A 27,692-nucleotide genomic window follows, 5' to 3' on the forward strand; every position below is an offset into this window, starting at 1 on the left:
AAAGTTCCCAATTTAGATCACATCAAGATTTGGGGTTGCGAGGCTTTCGTGAGACGTGAGACTCAGGACAAGCCTGAACCTCGTAGTGAGCAGTGTATTTTCATCGGCTACCCACAGAAATCCTTTGGTTACCTCTTCTACAGACCCAGTGAGAATGTAGTCTTTGTGGCAAGGAGAGGGGTCTTTCGAGAGAGAGAATTTATAAGCAAGGGAAACAGTGGGAGGCAAATTGACCTTGAAGAGCTTCAAGAGTCAAGTGGTGAAGGAACCTCAAACCCTAACAATCAACCTGAGGAGGAAACTCCTGTTGAACCAACTGACGAGTCTGTACCTCTGAGGCGGTCCATAAGAGTTAGGAATGCACCTGAGCATTACTATCGTTTCCATATTACTGCGGAAGGTGACACATTTATCAGTGATAGTACACTGGTAAATTTAGATGAACCTAACAGCTATAGGGAAGCCATGGCAGGCCTCGAGTCTTCAAGAAGAAGACCGACATGGATGGAAGTGGATCTTCAAGAAGAAGACCGACATGGATGGAAAAGTGCACACCTATAAGGCGGGACTGGTTGCGAAGGGTTTCACTCAAACTCGGGGAGTTGACTATGATGAAACCTTCTCGACAGCAGCGAAAATTAAGTCTATTAGGGTTATGTTAGCCATTGCTGCATTTCATGATTATGGAATATGGCAAATGGATGTCAAAACCGCTTTCCTTAATGGAAAGTTGGCTGAGGATGTTTACATGAGTCAGACAGAGGGTTTTGTCAATTCAGAGTAACCTGATAGAGTGTGCAAGCTTGAGAAATCCATTTATGGATTGAAACAAGCATCTCGCAGCTGGAATCTTTGTTTTGATGATAAATTCAAAGAGTTTGGTTTTTCGAGAAGCGAAGATGAGTCCTGTGTATATGTCAGAGCTAGTGGGAGCTAGTGGATGACATACTACTCATGGGAAATGACATCCCAACTTTTCAGGAGGTTAAGTCCTGGCTTAGGAAGTGTTTCGCTATAAAGGACCTTGGAGAAGCTGCCTATATCCTAGGGATAAGGATATTGAGAGAAATGAGTAAAAGACTAATTGGACTTAGTCAAAGCACCTATGTGGACAAAGTGTTGAAAAGGTTCAACATGCAAAATTCCAAGAAAGGTGACTTACCAATCCAGCATAATGCCAAACTGAGCAAGGCTCAGAGCCCGAGTACAGAGGCTGAGATAGCTGAGATGAGTCGACTACCATATGCTTCCGCTGTTGGCCCGATCATGTATGCTATGCCTTGTACCCACCCTGATGTGGCCTTTGCTTTGAGCATGGTCAGCAGATATCAGGGGAATCCTGGCAAGGCTCACTGGACTGCAGTGAAGAACCTTCTCAAGTACCTGCAGAGGACTAAGGACTGGGTCCTTACCCTTGGTGGGAGTGATGACTTGAGAGTAGTGGGGTATAGTGACGCTAGCTTTCAGACTGACAGGGATAATTTCCGCTCTCAGTCGGGCTGGGTATTTACCATGAATTGAGGAGAAATTACCTGGAAAAGTTCCAAGCAGGAGACGATAGCTGATTCAACTTGTGAATCAGAGTACATAGCAGCGAGTGAAGCGGCGAAGGAGGCGATATGGCTGACAAACTTCATCGGAGACCTTGGAGTTGTACCAGCTATAAAGGAGCCTATAGAGATTTTATGTGACAACAATAGTACGGTTGCCTTAGCCAAGGAACCAAGAGATCATGGCAGATCCAGACACATTGACAGAAAATACCACTTCATAAGACAAAAGATAGAAGAAGGACTCCTCGTGGCAAAGAGGGTATCGTCAGAAGAGAACCCAACAGATCCCCTCACGAAGGGACTGACCAGGGTTAGGCATTTCCAGCATGCGAGGCGCGTCAGGCTGAAGGACAATATTAGTTTTACAGATTAGATAGCTATTTATGGAACTTGTAAAGTGTAAATTGACATTTGATGATTAAATAAAAGTTGTTGTTTATTTATAAGTAAGGTGGTGCTATCATGTGTCAATTATTTACTATTGTTTCAATTTTGCATGTTTTGACTTCCAGAATAATTACTTTATTCAAACTCTCCACAGTCAGTCATATGTTGGAAGTAGATATGAATCAAGACTGTCATGAATTGGGCTTGTAGATGTCTAAGGTGGTTAGACATAGAGAAAAGTTGCTACAACATTCATGAGTGCTCATAAGTTCTGAGTATTGGATTAAACCCACGCTCACTTGTATCACTTCATGGAATTTATCTCGAGTGATCGTGAGACGGTAATATCATATAAGTCTTCAAACCTAGAGATATGAGTTGTTGCCTATGAGTTGGTTGTGCATTGATTGCACGAAAACGCATCAGTAACTTGATGTTATAAAACGTGCCTTTGTGTATGATTCAACAAGTAGTAGAACAAGCATATGAGTCGAAGTTTATATGTTCCTTTTAGTCATTGGAGGATTAAAAGCGATATCTGGGCCCCTCGATGATTTTTTTTGACCTATGTACCGAGCCCGGTCAGAACCAAATTGATTTGTTCAGTTTAGTTCTATGTCAAACGAATCGGAAATCGGGAAACAAACTGCTGGACAATAAGTACGACATTGTTCCATGTATTTGTCCGGCTGATATCTAGAACAGAGGATTATATGATCACTTATCTAAAATGGCGCTTCATAGTTCAACAGAGTTTTAAGAGCTACGATTGCTGGTCGGTTCCTGAAGTCATGCTTGCAACTATAGTTATTAGACTTATCCAAGTGGAGACTGTTGGATAAGGTGTCTAAGTCCATAACTATGTTTGGGATGTACTTGACCCGACTCGGCATGGTCCATTTGGGTTGCACTTCACCGAAACAATTTATATGGATAATCTTTTGAGAATAGTATAAGTTATGATTCATTAATATATTATAAGTTATAATATATTAATATGAAATCATATTATTTAATTAGTGTTGATCTAGAATTAATTTGGAATTAATTTAGTGATCAAAAGGTAACTAATTAAATATGGACTCTTATATTTATATAGAGTGGGCCAATGCTTATTTAGAATGGGCTAGGCTTGCATGGAAAGTCCATGGATAGTCCATGGAGCTTTAACCCATGGATCTTATGGAAATGAAAGGTCATGGGTATTAGGGTTTACATGGATGTAACCCTAATCCACCACACTATATAAAGGGGTCCTTGGCACATGAAATGGCACTAGTGCATGAGTACAAAAGAGTGGGCAGATTTCTACTTGGTGCTAACTATTCTCTCAAGTCTTCCAAGGTGTTTTGGTGATTTGTGATTCCACTTGAGGCATCCACACTATTGGTGCTAGGCTCTCAAGACTCCAATCAATCAACCACAAGAAAAGGTATGTTACTCTACTAAGGTTTTATATCACAAGTACCCCATAACATGCTAGTTAGGTTGAGAACCTTGGAAAATTCTTATTTGCATGTATTTTAGAGAAAACATAGATCCAAGGTTTCTAGGGTTGCATGTACACAATAGGAGTGTTCGAATGCTCAAAACCCTACACTAAGCACATACTAATTCCATATTAACTCCAAGTCTATGAATAGAGGCTAGAGTACTACTCATCATAGCCAAGGTACAACTCATACATAAACCTAGAGTTTGTATCACCCATTTTCACAATTAATTGATGGATTGAAACCATTTAAGGATGATTTAACAATCTCATGGTGTTCTAGGAGGTAATCCAATACTTCACTAACTCATTTGAACTACTAAATAAGGAATTCCAACATTAATGGAGCTTCATTCGCAACATCTAAACGAAACGTCCTTCAAAATCAAACTAAAATTAATTCAATGAACTATGGTGGTTCTAACACTAAAACCTTACATGAATTAACATCTAATAAACATTACAAGAACCATCATCGGATTTGGGGTTCAAACCCAAACGATAGGTTTGAACTCTAAGAGAAGTTGTATAGAAATTATACCCCCAATTGCTTTGATGAAACCCTAGCTTCACAACCTCTCTAATTCTTCACAAACCAGCTCTAGTTCTTAATCAATTCATTATAATTGCCATATTTTCCACTCTCAAAATCGTTCCTCTTATTTAAATGAGGAAGAAGACTTCTAACTATCCTTACTTGTCACTTTTGGTCCCTTACTTCTTAATTCTTACAAAAATGACCCCATTTGACTATAAAACTTCCATATTTCATACTTTGACCCTAAAATACTTTCTTTTAGCTGGTTAGACATTGACTAAGTCAACACTTGGTCATAAAGTTTTCAAATTAGCCAAACTAGTCCGTTTACTTACATTTTCTACTCATTAGGTCCAAACACTTATTCTATTTAGATTTTCATCCTTTATATTAGAAAAATTCAATAAATTATCTTATAATTTATTTACTAATTTATTTAAATTTAATTTACGTTTATTCCTTAAATTTTATTTTCTCACCAAAGAGGGCAATCTCTTAGGCTTGATTTTAGGATGTTACACTTTATAAGAAAATTGGAAAGTCTGACTTTGTAATAGGTAAGTATTGATAACTTCTTTTCATGTTTTTTAAGTTACTAAAAGTAGTAAGTGATTTATAATATTTTAACTTCATTTTTGTTTTAATCTTAAAGACCAAGTTTATAACTTATGAATGGTTTATGTTCAAGAATAAGACATATAACACACTCACAATATGTATTATTTATAATTCTATCTTTTATTAACTCACAATATATCCAATAAGCTTAATTTTTTTTTATTGCAATAATTTTTTGTCTTGATTCAAAACAATTAACCTCCATGCTTATCAAACAATTTTTATGATCCAGTTTATCAATCAACAAAATTTGATGGATGTATTTAGAGAAAGGGAAACATCTAAAAGGATGTAAAATAAATTTATTGTGTGGAATGGTAAACATATTCTAAAGATTATATTTAATACAAAATTAATTGAGTCGATGTATGATTTTGTTTATTTGTTTTTTTATGAATGCTGATATTGATATTTATTTATAATTTTTTCATCTAAAAAGTTATATATATATATATATATATATATATATATATATATATATATATATATATATATACACGGATTTTTATTAAGTTTTCATCTTTAAAAGGCTTAGTTTTTTTCTTTACCACATGAAACCCAAAATATGTTTAGAATGATCATTGTTCTTCTTTAGGTTAATGGACATACTAGGTACTGAATATTTATCTGCTTAAGTTGGAAGAGTAGATCCATCAACATACATAAGTTACAATTATTGATGTGGTACTAGCCCACTTGGTAGAGGGTTTGCATCTGAGATTGAAGACCCGAAATTTTAATTCAGGCGTTAGCGAATTCTATTAACTTGGTGATATTAAGTTTAACCACTAATCGACCATTAAAAAAACATAAATTACAAATTTTGGATGGATATTGCATATAAACCTATAAGTTTAAACACATTATTTGAACATTCCCATTATATTATATAATTTATCTGAAAACTTACAGTTTCAGAGAGGTTTTTCGGTCCAAAATCAAAGCTTTTTCAGTCTAAGTTTGGCTATATTAAATAATAACATATAATAATCGCACTCAACAAGAAATTGTCATGTATGCATTTTGCAAAAAATTACTCTAAAATAAAAAAAAAATATCATGATGAACTTTCTTTAAACAATTTTGTTTTTTTCTAAAAAAAGTTTTACAAATCCAAAGCCCATGGTAGAAGTAGAATACACAAAATTAAGGGAATAACATAAAGTGAGACAACATGCTTTAAGGAGTTGTAACTTGACGCATCACATCTGTACACGTACATGCATTGTTCTCCACGGGATTTTCTTTACAAACAAGACACCGATAACTCGGGAAGCACGTGTTTCCTTAACAAAGAAAAGGTCACCCTCCAACCTTCTTCCTCTGATCCTCTCCCTCAAACGCCACCATAGTTTTCAATTGAATCGAGCTTTGACGACAACAATCATATACGGTGGTGAACGCATCTAGAATTCAAATTTCATTCTGATGACCCTTAGCGGTCGAATCACAGGGTGTATCTGTAGAAAATGCTCGTGATTCAGCTCCTGCGAAAATTAAGTTTGATCCCTAATCGAGCATATCTCTCTTCTCTAATTCTTCTTCTTCTTCTTTTTTTTTCTATCTCAAATTCCTTATATGCTTGCATATTGTTAGGGTTTCGGTTTGTTCTCTCCGTTCATTGAATGAGTTACCGATGTAATTTCACATGTATATTTATTGTAAGCATCTGCGGGGGAAAATTGTGCGATAAGTGTTTAGGCTTAACACTTGGGAGAGTTTGATATTGAGAATTGAAAGGTTTTGGGAAGGATTTGTTAACCTTGAAACATCAATCAATATAACTATAGAGTTGTTTACCGTTTCAACCATCATACCTGCCTTTTCGCAACCAACAAAATCCTTTTTGTTTGAAAATGCATAACATAGTTTACAAAATATAGTAAATTAGGACAAAAATTGCCGATTATGATTGGTTATTTTGATTGAGATATGCACAATCTGTTAACTATTGGTTCTTTTTGATTCATATATGCAAAATCTGTTAAACCTCCTTGCAGTATATAGTGTTTTATAGCATTTTCACAAGTATTGTAGTTAGGCAGTGCTTGATAAAAAGCCAAGTATGATGTTTAGAAAGTTTATCACTCTATAGTAATATAATGTAGTAACTATTTTAACTCTTAAGCCTATAAAACTATCAGATGATTACATTGAATGGGTTTTCATTCTGCAAATCCATGGCTCTTTCTTTTAATATTGTTCTTTATTTATCCAGTATTGGTAAAATCGACTAGATCATTGTAAATACAGGTTCTTGGTGATAAAAATATTAAAAGAACAACATAATTAATCCTAAAAAGCAACCGAGGAATTCATTCAGAAGATGAAAATCATGGTTCAATCATTAAATCTGGTTTTCACAACTTCAAGCACAGAATGTATTCTCATAACATTCTCTCTAATAGAGGGTTTGCTTCCACCAAGAACACTTTCTCCCGAAACTATTCCATTATCCCATCCAATAACACTATAACACATCATGCCCAAATCGCATGGAAAAGGCTTTCCAAGAATTCATATCAAGATTCACAAATTTCCTCCATAAACAAAATCGCTCAAGCATTTACCTTGGCATTAACCTGTTCATACATTGTTCTTCCTGGAATATTCGCCTTAAATATTGATAAAGGGTCATCAAATATTGATCAACTTCATCCAAGAAACACCCTTTACACACATGCTGAAAACGGACATGCAATTTTGATTTCATCTCTACTTTCAGTCTTCGAAGTATTGCACAGATCCATAGAGCATTTGGGCGTAAAATTTCTGAAATTTTTGATGATTTTGAGGAAATCCCAGTTGCATCAGGAAGTATTGCACAGATCCATAGAGCTTCTTTAAAGTATAAATACCAGAAGAAACGTATCAAGCCTTTGTTAGTTGCAGTTAAAGTAAGACATATAGGGGTTGGTGAATCAATTAGAAGAGATTTTGATATTATAAATGTGGTTGCAAAGATGTCAAAGTTTATTCCAACTCTTAATTGGTTGAGATTGGATGAAAGTGTTCAACAGTTTGTTGTTTTTATGATGCCACAAGTTGATCTTGCAAGGGAAGCTGCTCATCTGAGTAGATTTATATATAATTTTAGGAGTTGGAAAGATGTTTCTTTTCCAAAACCTGTGTATCCACTTGTTCATCATGCTGTTTTGGTGGAAACTTTTGAACATGGAGAACGTGTGTCTCGTTATGTTGATGATCTTGAAGGACATGTTAGGCTTAAGAGTTCTCTTGCTCATAGTGGGACTCATGCAGTTTTGAAAATGCTTCTGGTAATATCTTTAATCTCTTTGAGTTATGATAAATATTTATTGTATTTTGTTGCTTTCTTTTAATGATGTATTGTAGTAGCATTCTATTGCCATTTCTTTCTTTTATAGCTGCAAAAGCTACTTTGTGTTTGGATGACATTGTCATAATTGGTTAGATTTTGTAAAAGGACAAAATAAAAGTAGGATGCTATCATAAACAAATCCATGAAATTACGTTGCTATTTCTTACATTTAATTCAATATGATTATCACTTTAAATTGGATGTTTATTAGGTTTTCGTAAGATTGATGGAGTATTTGTGGTGAAAATGGCAAAAAAAAACACTATGAAGTTTGTGTTGTATTATTTTGGGTTAAATGCAAGAAACAACAATATACTTTCTTAGATTTGTTTATTAGCACCCTATTTCCCATTTTCCTATTACAAGATTGTATTTTGAAAAATATACTTGATTATAGCAACATCATTTGGATACAAATCAATTATCTCCTTTATAATAAGAAAAAAGTTAAAAAAAAAAAAACACAACTACAATTGTATAGATTTTCCAAAGTACAATGCTATTTCTTGCATTTAATAGAATGAAATAGAAGTAGGATGCTAGTTATATGAAAGTAAATTGCTATTTCTTGCATTTAAATCTATTACTCTTCATCAACAATCATTAGCTTCTTGAAGTAGGACACAAGGACTCACTATCCTTTTATTGTATGTTGAAAAGACATAAATGCCCTTCTCATTCCAATCCAGTCTCGTGTAACAAATGCAGCCTCAAGAAACATAGAAAATTGAAAAAAAATGTTTATTATTCTAAAGTACAAATAAAAAATAAGAATGGGGAAGTAGGTTTTTATTTTTTGCAATTAACCCAAGAAGAAATTTATTTATTTATTTTGTGTGTGTGTGTGTAGGTTGATAACTTCATTCATGCTGACATGCATCCTGGAAACATCCTTGTACGAAGCAAATCATCAAGAAAAGGGATATTCAAATCAAAGCCTCATGTCATATTCCTTGATGTAGGTATGACTGCTGAGCTGTCAAAGAGTGATCAAGTCAATTTATTGGAATTTTTTAAAGCTCTTGCTTGTAGAGATGGACGCATTGCAGCCGAATGCACATTGAAGCTTTCAATACAACAAAACTTTCCTGATCCACAGGCCTTCATCAAGGTAAAAAAAATTCACATGTAACATGTTTTTGTGAAATGCTTACAAATCTTAAATATCATATTCTTATTATAGAGTAAATTACTGAAATCGTCCCTATGGTTTGGTCAAAATTACACGTTTGGTCCCTACCTTTTCTTTTGCACTCAGATCGTCCCTATAGTTTGATTTTGTTGTGTTTTTTGTCCCTTACATGCATAAAGTTAGGAACCAAACGCACAATTTTTACCAAACAATAGGGACGAAAAACGCAACAAAATCAAACCCCAGAGACGATCCGAGTGGAAAAAAAATTTTAGGGACCGAACATGTAATTTTAACCAAACCGTAGGGACGATTTCAATAATTTACTCTTCTTATTATTAGGAAATGAATAACTATAACGTGTAATCAATAAAGTACAATTTTTTGAGTTTCAAGCTACATATTACTATTATTGGCTTATGAATAGTACCTTTTTCCTAGTTTTGGAGTTTTGCTACAAAGGTTTTTTGTTTTAAAGTTTTGACATAAAGGTTTTGGACTTTGGCACATTTAGTCCCTGTAATTTTGTAATGTACAGAAAAGGTCCCTGTGAGGTTTTTCTTTTACAGAAACAATCCCTATATTTAATATTTTTGTATGTCCTAGTAGTTTACAGAAAAGGTCCTTGTGCATTATTTTTTTATAGAAACGGTCCACATATTAAAAAAAAGAGTAAATTACACCAATAGTCCCTACGGTTTAGGGTAATTTGCGCGTTTGGTCCCTAACTTATTTTTTTAAACTCAGAAGGTCCCTAATGTGACAACCCGAAAATTTTTTGCTTTGAAAGCTCAGTCAGTCAACTCCACTGAGTGTCAGACTCATTGGTAATGAGTTCTAGCCTGATTAAAGGTCATTCTAAGGAGTTTTAAGCCTAAAACACTCAAGGAATGAGTGTTAGGAAGTACATGCTAGAACCACAGTATAGCACGCAAGCCTTAAACTCCATCAAGAGGAGTTTACGGCCAAGTTACCAAGAGTTTACGGCCGTAAACTCAAGGTGGCCGTAAACTCACCTATATATATATATATATATATATATATATATATATATATATATATATATATATATATATATAAAGCTTAGCCATTTTTCTCATTCTTTCTTTCCTTGGCCGATTTTCTTCAAATCCTCTCAAGTATCATCCAACTTTTCATCCTAGATCTTCAAAAGTTGTAAGTGTTCTTTCTTGATTAGTTGATACATCTCTTAATCTAGTATCATCTAATGATTTCATCCATGGAAATCATCTTTTCTTAGATCTTCAAGAAACACCAAGAACACACACTAGTGTTCTTGGCCTAAATCAACCATTTCAAGCCTCTATATCGTAAGTACTCTTCCCTAAACTTGATATCTAGTTAGGATTCATGCTTAGAGCCTTGAAAACATAAAGAATGCAAGAACAAAAGGATTTTACGGCCAAGCCATCTCCCATGGCCGTAAACCCCTTTAAGGGTGCCATTTTGGCCATAAACCCTCCTAGATGCAAAGCTTGTGACCTAGAACCCTTCCTTGATGGAAATAGGACCTTAAACTACTCTCAAATGCATAATGACCATGAGTTTACGGCTGTAAACTCCTTTGGGCCGTAAACTCATCAAAAGCCTCCATTGAGTTGGTCTTTCTCATCCTTGTGTAGAGCAAAAGTCCCTCAAGCTTCCCTAGCATTCAAACCCACACTTATGCATGTTTGACCATGAGTTTACGACCGTAAACTCCCTTGGCCGTAAACCCATGGTAGTAAACTCATGGTAGTACCATTCCACTTTGATTTGATGAATCACATGTGATTCCAACACTTGGTCAAAGTGTTTCCTCGTCCCGGAAGGTGTTTCCTTTCATATAGTTGCTTATAAACACTATATTCATGCCAATATATGTCAATTAGGACTTGTTGTGTCTCGGGAATTCATTCGTGGTACTTCTCATCCTTACACGCGTATTCATTGAATCACCCACATCAGCTGAGTTCATACCCCGTAATGAATCTTTTAACTGTTTTAAATGCTTTTAGGGGGGAATACAAGTTGAACACAATGATAATTGTGTAATTGTTTGTTATAAACATCTTTCAAAATATTGCTTATGTCTTTTATAAGTGATCAAAACAACTCAAAAACTCTTTTAAAGTTATGTTGCTTTATAGTTTTACAAAACTCCATTGTTAAAGTACAAGCATAACTTAGTAGATAAATGAGTCTTTTCAATAACAGTTCAAGTAAAACATTAGTAAACTATACTAGGTATAGTTTAGGAAGATACTATTCATTACTTCTAGTACAATGAAGCATACACAGAGTCAGTTCATACATGAGTCAAGCATACTATTATGAGAAACAGAACATACATACATACTAGACAGAGAGAACATACAATACAGCTAGTACATACTATACATTATACAAGAGAACATATTATGATGAGAAATAAACAGAACATACATACATACTAGACAGAGAGAACATACAATACAGCTAGTACATACAATACATATACAAGTATACTATAACATAAATGTGAATCACTGTTTCGAGGCATGGCATCACCTGTCATGGTTTGATTTGCAGCCAGAATCTCCTAGAGGGAGAGCGTGAATTTGGGTATAGAAATATACTGGATTGACTATCCTACACCTTGTTGTTAGATACAGTGGGATTTGCAAGTCTACGGGTGCCAAATGCCATTCCTTCCGACGTCTTTCATCGTCGTGTTATTAGTCGATAGTATTGTGCAATCATATCACATTATACCTTAAATAACAATTGGTTTAAGGTAGAAAGTACAGCAGTAGTTACTATAATACAATACTACAGTACTTTATTATTTCCCCATTTCATTCACATTGTGATCTTCTCACAATAAACGGTAATGTAAAAACTATATTTTTGGTTAATGATAGTCTCACTTGGGAAAATACACACTCATGCAAGAAACAAACACACATAACATTAGATGCCTTGGTAGAAGGCTACGTTTAGTAGAGAGGACCATAATGCTAACCTTATGATTCCTTAATGTATACGTCAAAGGATATATATATCAATAGGATCCGACAGGTAATAGGATGTGTGCTCTCCGCTTCATTTCATGTTCCTTGTTTGGTTGTGGGCTTGGAACGAATTCACCCAGTCTATTTTCTATTCGATTCTAGATATATATATATATATATATATATATATATATATATATATATATATATATATATATATATATATATATATATATATATATGCTTAGTATACATTAAGTCATCATAAGGGTACCAAGTATGGGTAAAGTCATAGGACACAGAGTCAATGCACAGTTTTCTAGTACAAAACATACTTTCCAAATCAGAACTTTTGGTATACAAAACTAGAAACTTCCAGTTAAGGGTTTAATCTATTTTATTAAACCAGTATAAACTTAAAGGACCTTAGGTGATTAACTCTATAACACTTGAGTTTATACATCATGGTTATATATCATTAATACCTAATAGGTAGTTGGATGTGTGCTTTCCGCCTTACTTCCTATTCCTTGTTTGATTGTGGGCTTAGGGCAGATTCACCCAATTAACTTTCTATTCGATATTAGATCATATATAGCTAGTATATACTAAGTGATTATAGAAGTAATCACTGTGGTCACCATTTTATTATAAGGAATAAGGGTTTTCTTAAAGAATCTTTTCATTAAATATAAAGGAACCATTTCAATTAACTCCATGAGTAACAAGTGAATACACCAGAGTTATATACCACAATGATTAAACAAACAATGGAATGTGTGTTTTCCGCCTTAGGGCAGATGCACACAATCGATTGTTTGTTTACTCTGAGTCTTATATAACTTGTAAACATTTAGTACTCATAGAAAGGATTGTCGAGTCATTTTTACTTATCTTTCATTAAAGTAGGAAATATAGGATTTTCTAGAGGAACAGGCGAACATTTCTAAACAGAACTTACAACTTACTACATTTTACAACTACATTTTCAACAACAATTTACAGCTTACTTACATCACTAAAATCTTATGAACTCACCAGCTTAATTGCTGATCAACTCTTTCAAATAACTTGTATTCTCAGGAGCCTAGTAGACAGGTACTCGCGCTGGGAATTCAGAAGATGGAGCATAATAGCTTCAAGTCTTGTTTTTTTATTTGCTTATGTATTCTATGTTTTGTGAACATACACTTTGTAAACACTTTCTTTCTAATGAAATGGTTGTTCATTACTTGCTTACTATGATTCATGTCTTGTGATACTAAACATGACGTCCTCCACCCCCGAACGTTTCCGCCGTTCCAGTTTTGGGGTGTGACAGATTGGTATCAGAGCATTGTTTATAGTGAACTAAGTATATCAACCCATAAAAGATATACAACTATAAATACAATGAGGCTTAAGTGCTCTGGATAATGATATATTTTAAGAGTATAACGATAAGTTATAAAAATATACCTACTTGCTTATACATGTACATACTAGACCAAGTATCACAAGAAGAACAGAACTAAAGTATTTAAAGGTTGAACACTGTCGTCAAACCTGAACAGTTATGTAATCATAGCTAGGATCAATATAGTCTGATCAACTATATTCATTCGAGATGTGACCGATGTGTGTTTGGGAGCGATGTGGTGTTGCAACAGTCTTAAAACTTACCTAAACACTAGTCAGGAGAATACTAGATCAAGTACATTAGAGTTAGAATACTATAGGAGTATTCTATGATACCATAACGCGATAACAAGTTTAAAACATACCAAGTAGATTACATTAAAATACTATAGGAGTATTTTAGGCACCATACAAATAACTTATGTGATAACTTAAAAGACCCTTACGAATAGGTCTATAATCTTGCAATGTATACTCTTAAAGTTTTATATAATTGAGATCTTATAGACTTAGAATTTGTGATATACGCTTCACTACCCATTCCTTTTATGGTTGTGGTTTTGGAGTAGGATCACTTATTCGCAGGTCTATTTAATCTTGAATTATATACAACTTGTATAACTTGTACAATTATAGCAGGACTCTGTAAGGATCACCCCATAAAGTTACCATTAATCTCATAGATTCTTTAGTCACATCCATTCTCGCACGACAAGCCCAGATAAATGTAACCACTTCCTCATAGTAGACAACAGAAGAGTCAGGAGGAAACAAGAGCAAGTTAATGAGGAGCTTTCAAAGAGGGATCAACCGAAGTAACCAAAACGTCTTACACGTCACACTAATAAATAATAATCTTGTTAACTTAATGAGCAAGTGGAGAGACTGCTCACATTATGTGTTAGGATTATTTTCTTACATGCAGCTGGTAACAGTTATTCAGGGAACAAATATTCATTCAAGGATAGCCATTTCAAATTCATAGAGTTTATTAGGTATAGACTCTTTTATGGATTGTTACTACAACCCTGTGGAAGTCAGGACCCGATACACCCAGAACTAGGATAACCTTGTCTTTTCAGTTTTCGGCTTGTGTCCATTGCTTTAGACTTATTCCGTCTCATCTTTGTATTCTTTTAGCAAAGATGCCTCCTCGCAGATCAAACAGACGCACTACTCCGATAACTCCAACTCCACCGTCATAATTCGATACTGCTACTCTCCACACATCGATATCCTCCGTAGTGGCAACTGCTATAGCTCACCTCGGTGAAAGTGGTACCTTTGGATCTGGTAGCGGTACCCACTTAGCCAACCCCGGAGCTACTCACGGACACCCAAGGGAGTGTTCGTATAAAGACTTCATGAACTGCAAACCAAATTCCTTTAATGGAAATGGTGGAGTCATCACTCTGATGCGATGGTTCGAGAAAACAGATTCGGTCTTTGAAATCTGTTTGTGCCCTGAAGGGAGCAAAGTGAAGTTTGCTGCCTGCACCTTCTCTGGCAGAGCCCTGACATGGTGGAACAGCCATGTTAAGTCACTGACCCTATCAGTGGATAATTCAATAGGTTGGGAAAACCTAAAAGAGTTGATGCTGGAAGAATACTGCCCGAGGGGCGAAATTCAAAAGCTGGAACAAGAGTTGTGGGAGCTCACTATGGTCGGCTCATACATAGTGGCCTACACTGACAGGTTTAGTGACCTGGAAGCACTATGCCCCGGGATGGTTACCTCGGAGAGCAAGAAGATAGAAAGATACATTTGGGGTCTGACTGCTCTGACCCAAGGAGATGTGTTGTCTTCTAACCCAGCCATATTTGATAGTGCTAAACGCTTGGCTCAGCGACTCATCGACCACGGAGTCTTCCATGGTGTAGAAATCCCTGTTCCCGAGCCATCGAGGGAAGAGGACTATAAACGGAAGTCGGGGAACAAGAGGAAGAAGAAGAGAGCAACACAGGACACCCTGTAAGAGCAACAAGCGAGTATTATGTACGCCGCTACAACGCCTGCTGCTCCAGCACCTGCCAGTCGATATGCTGGAACCCTCCCAAAGTGTGGAAAGTGCAACTATCACCACACCGGAGTATGCCGGGAAATGCAGTGTCTGAACTGCCACAGAAAGGGATACACAGTCCGTTTCTGCAGGGCACCGACTCAACCGATCTCCCAAGTCCCTGGAGTTGAAGAAAACCAAGCCTACTATGGCTGTGGTGATACTGGACACTATCAGAGGAACTGCCCGATAACAAAGAACTCAGGAGCGGATGGACGCATTCTGATGATCACCGCAGGAGAATCAACCCCGGAGTCGTCAACGAGCAGCGGTACATTTTTCGAAATAGTAATTACTTTGAAAAAAATTAATTTATATTCATATAAGATGTAAACTTGGGGAAAACACTTAAAAAGTAATTATAATAACTCATATATTGAAATAGATCACAGTATTCAAGAGAACTAAAAGATCCATTTAGAGAAGCTATGATGGTGTAGCATATACATCATGGTTATGAATAACTAAGAAGTTGCAGGCTTAGAGTGAGTGATTCCGCCTTAATCCATGTTCCTTATTTGGTTGAGGATTTGAGGCAGAGTTACTCAGTCGACTGTCTTATTCATCTTAAATATTCATAACATGTATATGACAGGCGATCGTAGTGGTACCAAGGAGGATCATGATATAAAGTATCATCACCAGTTATCAAAGCACTTTCATTTGTATGTATGCGCACATAGCGGTACGATACGTAGGAGTGTTAACATCAAAGGGAAAACAGAAAGCCCTGGATCATTTACAGATAGTACATTGTGGAACACACAGAGAGTACATTGTCGAACACACAAAGAGTACATTGTCGAACACACTAGGAGTACATTGTCGAACACACTAGGGATACATCATCGTATAACAGATGTTTCTTTCAAATTGGCCAAAACTTTGTTCAGTAAAGAGTCCGTTACTATCATTCGTCATGAATTGGCGTGGTCCTTACCATACTAAGTTCATATGTTTCTATCGCCTCGATCGACAAGTTCTCGAAACCTTCGTCATTCGTATGGACAGTCCGACCTAAACCTCAGTTTTATCTTTCGTATTCTAAACCCCGAAGTACTCGTGCGAAGAGTACTTTGTCCTCCGAAGCCTTATCGTCGGATGTCCGCAGACCGTCACGAAATACCACTCGTCCAACAGGCCAAGTTCGAGCACAGAGGCTATGGACGAATACAGCCCACCTATCACTATTCAGTGTATACGCGAGGGTAGTATATGATTATGATTATGCAGATTTAGTATGTGTGTTTCCGTCCTATCTCATGTTCCTTGTTTGGTTGTGGACCTGGGGCAGAGTCGCACATCCGACCGTCTTACTAATCCTAATTATATACGACTTGTATACACGAGGTAATGATAGATGGACCAAGTACGAATCCTATCATGAACACCAGGGCAAAATTGCCAGGTCTACAAGTAGGTATTCTGCCAATCAGAGGAGCGCAACCCCAGTAGTACTGCTAAGAAAGCTAATTTCGGGACGAAATTCCATCGAACGGGGGGATGATGTGACAACCCGAAATTTTTTTGCTTTGAAAGCTCAGTCAGTCAACTCCACTGAGTGTCAGACTCATTGGTAATGAGTTCTAGCCTGATTAAAGGTCATACTCAGGAGTTTTAAGCCTAAAACACTCAAGGAATAAGTGTTAGGAAGTACCTGCTAGAACCACAGTATAGCATGCAAGCCTTAAACTCCATCAAGAGGAGTTTACGGCCAAGTTACCAAGAGTTTACGGCCGTAAACTCAAGGTGGCCGTAAACTCACCTATATATATATATATATATATATATATATATATATATATATATATATATATATATATATATATATATATATATATATATATATATATAAAGCTTAGCCATTTTTCTCATTCTTTCTTTCCTTGGCCGATTTTATTCAAATCCTCTCAAGTATCATCCAACTTTTCATCCTAGATCTTCAAAAGTTGTAAGTGTTCTTTCTTGATTAGTTGATACATCTCTTAATCTAGTATCATCTAATGATTTCATCCATGGAAATCATCTTTTCTTAGATCTTCAAGAAACACCAAGAACACCAAGAACACACACTAGTGTTCTTGGCCTAAATCAACCATTTCAAGCCTCTATATCGTAAGTACTCTTCCCTACACTTGATATCTATTTAGGATTCATGCTTAGAGCCTTGAAAACATAAAGAATGCAAGAACAAAAGGAGTTTACGGCCAAGCCATCTCCCATGGTCGTAAACCCCTTTAAGGGTGCCATTTTGGCCATAAACCCTCCTAGATGCAAAGCTTGTGACCTAGAACCCTTCCTTGATGGAAATAGGACCTTAAACTACTCTCAAATGCATAATGACCATGAGTTTACGGCTGTAAACTCCTTTGGGCCGTAAACTCATCAAAAGCCTCCATTGAGTTGGTCTTTCTCATCCTTGTGTAGAGCAAAAGTCCATCAAGCTTCCCTAGCATTCAAACCCACACTTATGCATGTTTGACCATGAGTTTACGACCGTAAACTCCCTTGGCCGTAAACCCATGGTAGTAAACTCATGGTAGTACCATTCCACTTTCCTTTGATTAATCACATGTGATTCCAACACTTGGTTAAAGTGTTTCCTAGTCCCGGAAGGTGTTTCCTTTCATATAGTTGCTTATAAACACTATATTCATGCCAATATATGTCAATTAGGACTTGTTGTGTCTCGGGAATTCATTCGTGGTACTTCTCATCCTTACACGCGTATTCGTTGAATCACCCACATCAGCTGAGTTCATACCCCGTAATAAATCTTTTAACTGTTTTAAATGCTTTTAAGGGGGGGATACAAGTTTAACACAATGATAATTGTGTAATTGTTTGTTATAAACATCTTTCAAAATATTGCTTATGTCTTTTATAAGTGATCAAAACAACTCAAAAACTCTTTTAAAGTTATGTTACTTTATAGTTTTACAAAACTCCGTTGTTAAAGTACAAGCATAACTTAGTAGATAAATGAGTCTTTTCAATTAGAGTTCAAGTAAAACATTAGTAAACCATAATAGGTATAGTTTAGGAAGATACTATTCATTACTTCTAGTATAATGAAGCATACAAAGAGTCAGTTCATACATGAGTCAAGCATACTATTATGAGAAACAGAACATACTATGATGAGAAACAAACAGAACATACATACATACTAGATAGAGAGAAAATACAATACAGCTAGTACATACTATACATTATACAAGAGAACATACTATGATGAGAAACAAACAGAACATACATATATACTAGACAGAGAGAACATACAATACAGCTAGTACATACAATACATATACAAGTATACTATAACATAAATGTGAATCACTGTTTCGAGGCATGGCATCACCTGTCATGGTTCGATTTGCAGCCAGAATCTCCTAGAGGGAGGGCATGAATTTGGGTATAGAAATATACTGGATTGACTATCCTACACCTTGCTGTTAGCTACAGTGGGATTTGCAAGTCTACGGGTGCCAAATGTCATTCCTTCTGACGTCTTTCATCGTCGTGTTATTAGTCAATAGTATGGTGCAATCATATCACATTATACCTTAAATAACAATTGGTTTAAGGTAGAAAGTACAGCAGTAGTTACTATAATACAATACTACAGTACTTTATTATTTCCCCATTTCATTCACATTGTGATCTTCTCACAATAAACAGTAATGTAAAAACTATATTTTTGGTTAATGATAGTCTCACTTGGGAAAATACACACTCATGCAAGAAACAAACACATAACATTAGATGCCTTGGTAGAAGGCTACGTTTAGTAGAGAGGACCATAATGCTAACCTTATGATTCCTTAATGTATACGTCAAAGGATATATATATATATATCAATAGGATCCGACAGGTAATAGGATGTGTGATCTCCGCTTCATTTCCTGTTCCTTGTTTGGTTGTGGGCTTGGAACGAATTCACCCAGTCTATTTTCTATTCGATTCTAGATATATATATATATATATATATATATATATATATATATATGCTTAGTATACATTAAGTCATCATAAGGGTACCAAGTATGGGTCAAGTCATAGGACACAGAGTCAATGCACAGTTTTCTAGTACAAAACATACTTTCCAAATCGGAACTTTTGGTATACAAAACTAGAAACTTCCAGTTAAGGGGTTAATCCATTTTATTAAACCAGTATAAACTTAAAGGACCTTAGGTGATTAACTCTATAACACCTGAGTTTATACATCATGGTTATATATCATTAATACCCAATAGGTAGTTGGATGTGTGCTTTCCGCCTTACTTCCTGTTCCTTGTTTGGTTGTGGGCTTAGGGCAGATTCACCCAATTAACTTTCTATTCGATATTAGATCATATATAGCCAGTATAAACTAAGTGATTATAGAAGTAATCACTGTGGTCACCATTTTATTATAAGGAATAAGGGTTTTCTTAAAGAATCTTTTCATTAAATATAAAGGAACCACTACAATTAACTCCATGAGTAACAAGTGAATACACCAGGGTTATATACCACAATGATCAAACAAACAATGGGATGTGTGTTTTCCGCCTTAGGGCAGATGCGCACAATCGATTGTTTGTTTACTCTGTCTTATATAACGTGTATCCATTTAGTACTCATAGAAAGGATTGTAGAGTCATTTTTACTTATCTTTCATTAAAGTAGGAAATATAGGATTTTCTAGAGGAACAGGCGAACATTTCTAAACAGAACTTACAACTTACTACATTTTACAACTACATTTTTCAACTACATTTTCAACAACATTTTACAACTTACTTACATCACTAAAATCTTATGAACTCACCAGCTTAATTGTTGATCAACTCTTTCAAATAACTTGTATTCTCAGGAGCCTAGTAGACAGGTACTCGCGCTGGGAATTCAGAAGATTGAGCATAATAGCTTCAAGTCTTGTTTTGTTATTTGCTTATGTATTCTATGTTTTGTGAACACACACTTTGTAAACACTTTCTTTCTAATGAAATGGTTGTTCATTACTTAGTTACTATGATGCATGTCTTGTGATACTAAACATGGCGTCCTCCACCCCCGAACGTTTTCGTCGTTCCGGTTTTGGGGTGTGACACCTACTGTTTGTTTTTATTATGCTTTTGGTCCCTATCTTACCTAAAAATACTATTTTGCCCTTGATTTTTGGATTTATTTAAATAAACACACCTCTATTCTCACCTCTCACCCTACCTTACCTACCCCACCATTTTCCGTATTTAAGTAATAGTCTTTTTAGGTAAGATAGAGACCAAACGTGTAACAATAACAAACAGAAGGGACCAAGCGTGTAACAAAAACAAACAGTAGGGACCGTTCAAGTTAAAAAAAAATAAGTTAGAGACCAAGCACGCAAATTACCCCAAACCATAGGAACCATTCGTGTAATTTACTCTAAAAAATTAGAAAAATAGTCTGTCTAATACAAAATTTGCAGATTACTCCCCCCCTCTGCGTCTCTACATTTTTTTTGTTTTCACACATTGACCACATGAGTTTTGTATATTTGCATATTTGCTCCCTACACTTTCATAGTTATGCAATATTGGCCCTTGCTAGGACGGGGCAATATGATGTGTTAAAAAATGTTATGTGTTGTGATTAGCGTATTATTAGGGGTAATAATCATGTAACATTACCAATTAACTATTTACAAATTTGCCCTCTCATTTATTTGGGTTGGTTAACTAACAGGAAGTGACAGAGTCATTTGATTATTGGGGTACACCTGAGGGCGATATTGTCCATCCCGCATATTGCATGCATCAAGTGCTGGAGCAAGTAGGCATCATAGAGTCAATGTTGATGGAAATGTCTACTCTGTCATGGTTACAACAATTTTTTTGAGGTAATTGTTTTTTTTTCTAAACATATAAATATTAAATTATAAAATCATAATTAATTACTCAATTTCATTAAGCAATATTCCTTATTTTATAAAATATACGTCTGTATACAACCAACATATAGCTTTTTTAGAGACCTCACAAGTTTCATTAAAACTTTTCAGCTTTCCTAGATTCAAATAATATTATTTTTTCCATAAAAAATAATAAAAAGTTTAGGTTTTTAAAGTAGGATTAATCGTATAAAAGACCTTATATTTTGTGTCTTTTTCGGATTAATCCTCGAGCTTATTTTTTGCCTGAAAAAGACCTTATATTTTTTCATTTTTTCCGATCTGGCCATTTTAGTCAATTTTTCCAAAAAAAAATTGTAATATGCGAGGGTGTTTTCAAGAAAAACTAAAAAAAGTTGAGGGTTTATTTGGAAGCTTTTTTTTTCAGAGAAAAAGACAAAGTTAATGGTTTTTTCGGAAAAAATGAAAAAACTACAAGGTAAAAAATAAAGTTGAGGTTTGATCCGGAAAAAAAAAAACATAAAATATAAGGTTTTTTATGAGATTAACCCTTTAAAGTATAATGTCCTAATAAGATAAAATAAATTGAAAGTACAATGTTGTAATTGTAAAAAACGAAATTACAAAAAATTACAATTTTTTCCATTACTAGAGATATTGACAGTACAACCTGTTCTGTCATATCATGTTATACAGTAAGAATGACAGTGTCTGGTTTCTCTGCTAATTTTTGTAGGGGTGGCAAAGGAAGCTCGATCCGGATTATGACGTTATGCACACACTTCAAACGTTATTACTCATAGAAGATTGGGCAAAATCACTAACATACACAATCGAAAGCTTGATAGCTCCATAAACAAATTTTTAGAAAAAAAGGAAAAAAAGTTTTGTAAGCGACTGGACTGATTATGTTTTATAGGTTTGATCTTCTTGAGAAGATGTTTTACATGTTTTCTGTCTCTTATAATTTTGCGTTAATCGCACAATTTTTGGACATGAAAAGCAAAAAAATTTGTTTTCGATATAAGGGTCTTGAGTTTTTTTTGAAGGATGATAGTTGAAGAATGTATAAAGATATAAAGAATGTGACATTCTTTATGATGGAAGCAACCATTTTGGCACTAATGGCATAAATGTTGTAACTCAAATGAAAAATATACGATCTCTATGTGTGGTTCGTGAACATCAGAATATGTGTTTATGTTCAAAACAAATAAACTGGTTTATGTCAAATGGTTATTCCTTAAAAAAAAATATTACTTTTGCTATGTCATGTCGCATTCTACTTTTTTATTTTTTTGGATATTTACAAAAATGATCTTATGGAAAAGTCCGGAAAATAATTTAACTTTTAGGCATTTGTCAAAACAGCAATAATTTCTGGAATGGCAGTTTCAGATTTAATTAAATATATAATTTGTATTTTTTTTTATTTGCACCAAACCTTTTTAAAAAATTCTCTACCCATTTCTGGAATGACTATTTTGATTGTGTAATTATAATATTGATTTTTTAGCCATCTAGGTCATTCTTTATACTTATCTTTCATTAACATTTCTATCTAGGGAAAATGTCACTGTAACCCCACTAACTTACAAGTTTTGGTTTAAAAGGTCCTTTATTTTATTTTTTGGCTTTAGAAGGGCATAAACTAACATTTAACCGGCTAATTTGGGATTTTGACCCAATTCAACCGGTTTGCTTGCCATGTCATCATCCAAGTAACCTACTGAGTCAACTCAGACGAGTCGGTTTACACATCATCGACTCACCACCGAGTTCACTTACTTGGGCACTAAGGGTTAGGTGGTCCCGTACTACATAAATGGATGGTCTCTTGGACAAAACCCTAACACTTTGTTACCACTTCCGGCCAAACACAACCTGACAAACGAAAATAAAATACTCGTGTTCCCTTTCACTGTCTTCCATGGAGCCTACCCCACCACCATCACCAGATACTATAAACTCCAACAACTCGATTAGCTCAAGAGACGGGCTATACTTGAACGATTTGCACACGGTTTTCTGCGACTGTGGTGATAAAATAGCCGAGCAAAAAGGTGAGGTGGAGCGCATGAAGGAAGAGATGGGTCGCGATTACCTTCATTCCAGGGTTGATGTCCTGAACATGCAGCAAAGGTTCGAGAAGGTTGAGAAGCAGATTAAAGTTATTGCGTTGTTGGTTGTGGGTCTTGTCGTGGTGATGCTCCTGCTAATGATTTTCATCATTCAATTGATAGTCAGCAAGTGATTCTCAAGGAGGTGAATAGTAGTGGTATGGTAATCTAGTGTTTAAGGTTTTTATTGTAATATATGTTATTAGGATTGTGTGTGTTCGTTTGTGTTTGTGGTAATCGTCTATGATGTTTGTGGTAATCTAGTGGTGGTTGTTTACGGATGTTTTTTGAAGTCCTGGGAACATGTAACAGGCATTTTGATATTATCTTGATGAAATGTAAAGACCTTGAATGCGTTTTGATTTGTTGGGATCAATGTTCTTGATTAAGACTAACGATTTGGACACTTGGTTGGCTTAATTAATGAAAGTTAATTGTTGTTGGTACACCAACTGTGACAGATGTTAATGAGGTCAAACATTGGGGTAATTTCGTCAAGGGGTATTTTCGTCATTTGCTCTTTATAAGTACTTTACCTCCTTTACTCGGCAGTACATCCCATTTCTTTGTACATGTTCTTGTTTGCATTTTGAAGTTAGCAGCTCTCGGAAATAACGAAGCAAAAATGGTGAAATGCTCATGTGGATGTTTGGCCATAATCAGAATGTCTTCCACTCCATCAAACCCTGGAAGACCATTCTATGCTTGCCCCACTAAGGTTTGTTTGACTTTCTTTATCAGGTCACTGTAGCCCTAATTTATTTGTTTTTATCTTTGCATTCTACACTTCTAACTTCTAAATTGATTTTGTTAGGGACCTCGTAATGGTTTTATTTGTTGGGTAGAAGAAGCAGACACTAAGAATATGAGTGTTGAAGCAATTATGATTGCAGGATTGGCTAGGTCAAAAAAGAAGCTTGAATCAAAGATTTGGAAACTGAAGATGTCTTTAGTTCTAAGTTGGATTATTTTCTTTGGCATAATTGTGTACAAGTTGTAATTCGTATGTAGCAGTTTTTTATGTCCTTGTCAGGGAAATTGTTATGGTTATTTACATTATCCTTGTAATGACTTTCAACCACTAATGTCAATAATAGACACCAATGCCATGTTCACCTAGAGTAAATGGGACCATATATATCCAGCACTAATGTAAATAATGTACCCCAATACCATGCACGTCCATAAACACAACACACCATAGTAATGACTTTCAATCACTAATGTCAATAACACCACAGTGAGTTCATAACATAGTAATTTATATTAGATTAAAATTAAACAAAAATAGTACATAACATAAAATCGAAACACTTAATCCAATATTGTTTAGCATAACCAAAGTGACTACATAACACCACAGTGAGTACATAACATAAAATTGAAACACTTAATCCAACATTGTTTAGCATGACCAAAGTGAGTACAAAACATCAAATTAAAACACTTAACCCGAAATCAGTTGTCATAAACACATTGACTACATAACGACATTGACCACACTTAACCTATTCTAGTTCCATTGGCTTGTCAATAGTGTGGCCTTCCCCATTTTTACCCTCAACCCGTGTACCAAGTTTTTTCTTCAAAATTCTTTCCGACTTCTTTCTTGTCTTGACAATTACCTTTTTACCCCTCCCTCCTATATCATCTTTACCATCCTTTGTCTTCCTACCACTGCTTCCTTCCCCAACTTTTCCATTAATGCCCTTATTACCCCTCCCTCCTTCCTCATCTGTCATACCTTTTGCCTTCTTAGCACTGCTTCCCTCCCCATCAATAACATCTGATCTCTTCCTTTTCCTTACCTTTAGTTTTGTTGGCTTTTTAGATTTAGAACATGTAACCTTGTTATGTCCTGCTTGTTTGCATACACTACACATAATCTTTTTCCCAACCTTTGACACAGTATGTCTAGCACCCCTTTCACTTGAATCCTTTCTTCTATTAACTTTAGGTCTACCTGGCATTTTTCTTTTCAATGGTGGCAAAGGTGGAATGAATTCAGTAGGTGTCCACATGTTGCTACCATTCATCCCACGCATAGGATACTTGTAGGTGTTCTTATAAATTGCTCCATAGTACATTGGATCCACATAATTACCAACATCACTGTTAAGGTATGAGATTGTTGCAACTGAATGCACACATCCATACCCATTTTGTTGCCACACTCTACATGAACAAGTCTTCTTATCTACATCCACAACGTAAGACTCTGCCAAATTCCTTGTTTCAAACTGGTTTAAACTAGTAGGTAAAACCTGCCAATACCTGATGCAATGGTATAAAAGTTAGGGTGTATAGTGGAAAAACTAAATGAAGTATTAATAGAAAAGAAAAAACCTTTGAGCTCTTTTCAACTGATTCAATAGGATTGTAATGGTTGGGCATGGTTTATAATCAGGCCATGAACAACCTTTGATGGTGAGATTGAATTGCCTCTCCATAACATACAACCTAATTTCTTCTAACATTGTGATTATTGGTTTTTTCCTTGCATCTCTAATGACATTGTTGAAGGTTTCAGATAATCCATTTTCAACTGCATCACACATCCTCCCCTCTCTAAAGAAAGCTCTACACCATGATTTTGGGTTCTTTTCCATAAGGTAGTCAAATGCTGTAGGATTTAGTACTTGTATTTCCTTCATTGGTGCATTGAATAAAGGTTCAGTTGATGCTTTGCAAGCTTTCCAAAACATCCTCTCATAATGCACACCACTGAACCTTTTCCTAAAGTTGGCAACAATATGCCTTGCACACTGTCTGTGTTCAGCATTAGGCATTACTTCCTTCACAACCTCCAATAGCCCCTATACAATTTAAATTCATATGTTAAGAAAATGGAAATAAATTTATTAACAAGAAATATGAAGTATAATAAGTGATTTACCTTATGTTGATCTGACATCAGGGTGATACCACTACCATCATCAACTTCTAGATCATCTTGAAGATTCTCCAAAAACCATTTCCAATTTTCTTTATTTTCCACACACACAACTGCCCATGCTATTGGGAAAATATGATTGTTAGCATCTCTTCCTACGACACATATCAATTCTCCACTACATAATCCCTTTAAGAAACAACCATCCAGGTTTATTACTCTTCTACAACTTCCTTTCCAACCTTGTTTCAGCCCCTTAAAGCATATGTAAAACTTACTAAAATATGTATTCCCATCAGTCATACTGTTGACATCCAATTTGACAGTTGATCCTGGATTGGATCTTCTTATCTCTTCACCATATGACCAAAGCTTGGCATAATGCTCAACTAGTGTACCTTCAATAAGTTCAATTGCATATTTCTTTGCTCTTCTACACTGTCCCATACTCACATCAATTCTAAATTTTTGTTTTACTTCTTCCTTTAGTAGCCTAACACTCATTTTTTGTTTTGTAAAAATTTGGATGTGAAATGGCTACCAATCCATGCATAGCTTACAATTGACCCCATTTTAAAATTTCTAGCACAATTATGGTCATCTATAAGAGACTTAATCTGAAAAGATTTTTCCTCACTCATCCATGAAGCCCACAATCTAAACTTGCATTGCCCTGAACAACATTTAACTAAAAGCCTCCTACTATCATTTTTTTGTAGCACAATTGATATCCTTTAGCAACAGCATAATTACACAACATATGTTTTAATTGTTTAGGATTTTCAAATCTCATTCCTAACACAGGTTTTTGTTTTTTCCAATGAACATTTTCATTAAAAGCTGTTACCTCCTCATGAATTGGGTCGTGTTCATCCATCTGATCAAATGGATCTTCATGAGATGGATCCTCTTGAGGTGGAGTGTCTGGAGTTGGCTGCTCCTTGGGGCAGAGCTTGTTCAAAAATACATCATTCAAGGTCTTGTTCATGGGGATGCAATCTCCATCTTCAATGTTATCGTCCAAATCACCTTGCACTTGTACTTCATCTAGGTCAATGCCTCCTTCTGTCTCAACATGCAACTCTTATACTACTTCACCTACACCAGAAAACTTGTCCTCGGGGGTGCATACTTCAGCCATCTCATCAACAATCCATTGATGAACATTCACACCAACATGATCCATGTACATAGAAATTACACAACCAGAATCATACCCTACTTCGATAAACTCCTGGTAGTCTTTCTCAGTTTCTATTATCCTCAGTCCTTCAGGGAACTCAATA

The 27,692-nt window shown here is 35.5% G+C and overlaps 1 protein-coding gene and 1 pseudogene across 1 annotated transcript; one reads left to right on the plus strand and one right to left on the minus strand.

Moving 5' to 3' along the window:
• The first annotated feature begins 6,967 nt into the window (after positions 1–6,967).
• On the plus strand, positions 6,968–22,454 carry LOC145130710 (uncharacterized; annotated as a pseudogene).
• A 2,567-nt stretch (positions 22,455–25,021) lies between these two features.
• On the minus strand, positions 25,022–26,910 carry LOC145130717 (uncharacterized). Its single transcript, XM_079065494.1, has 3 exons — positions 26,410–26,910; positions 25,860–26,329; positions 25,022–25,787 (listed from the first exon to the last, which is right to left on the minus strand). Exons 1-3 carry the CDS (start codon positions 26,908–26,910, stop codon positions 25,022–25,024), a joined length of 1,737 nt encoding a protein of 578 aa, XP_078921620.1.
• Positions 26,911–27,692: the final 782 nt, after the last annotated feature.

Source organism: Lactuca virosa, chromosome 1, assembly GCF_052849685.1.
Source record: "Lactuca virosa cultivar CGN04683 chromosome 1, Lactuca_virosa_CGN04683_v6, whole genome shotgun sequence".
In the NCBI taxonomy this organism is placed as follows: Eukaryota; Viridiplantae; Streptophyta; class Magnoliopsida; order Asterales; family Asteraceae; genus Lactuca; species Lactuca virosa.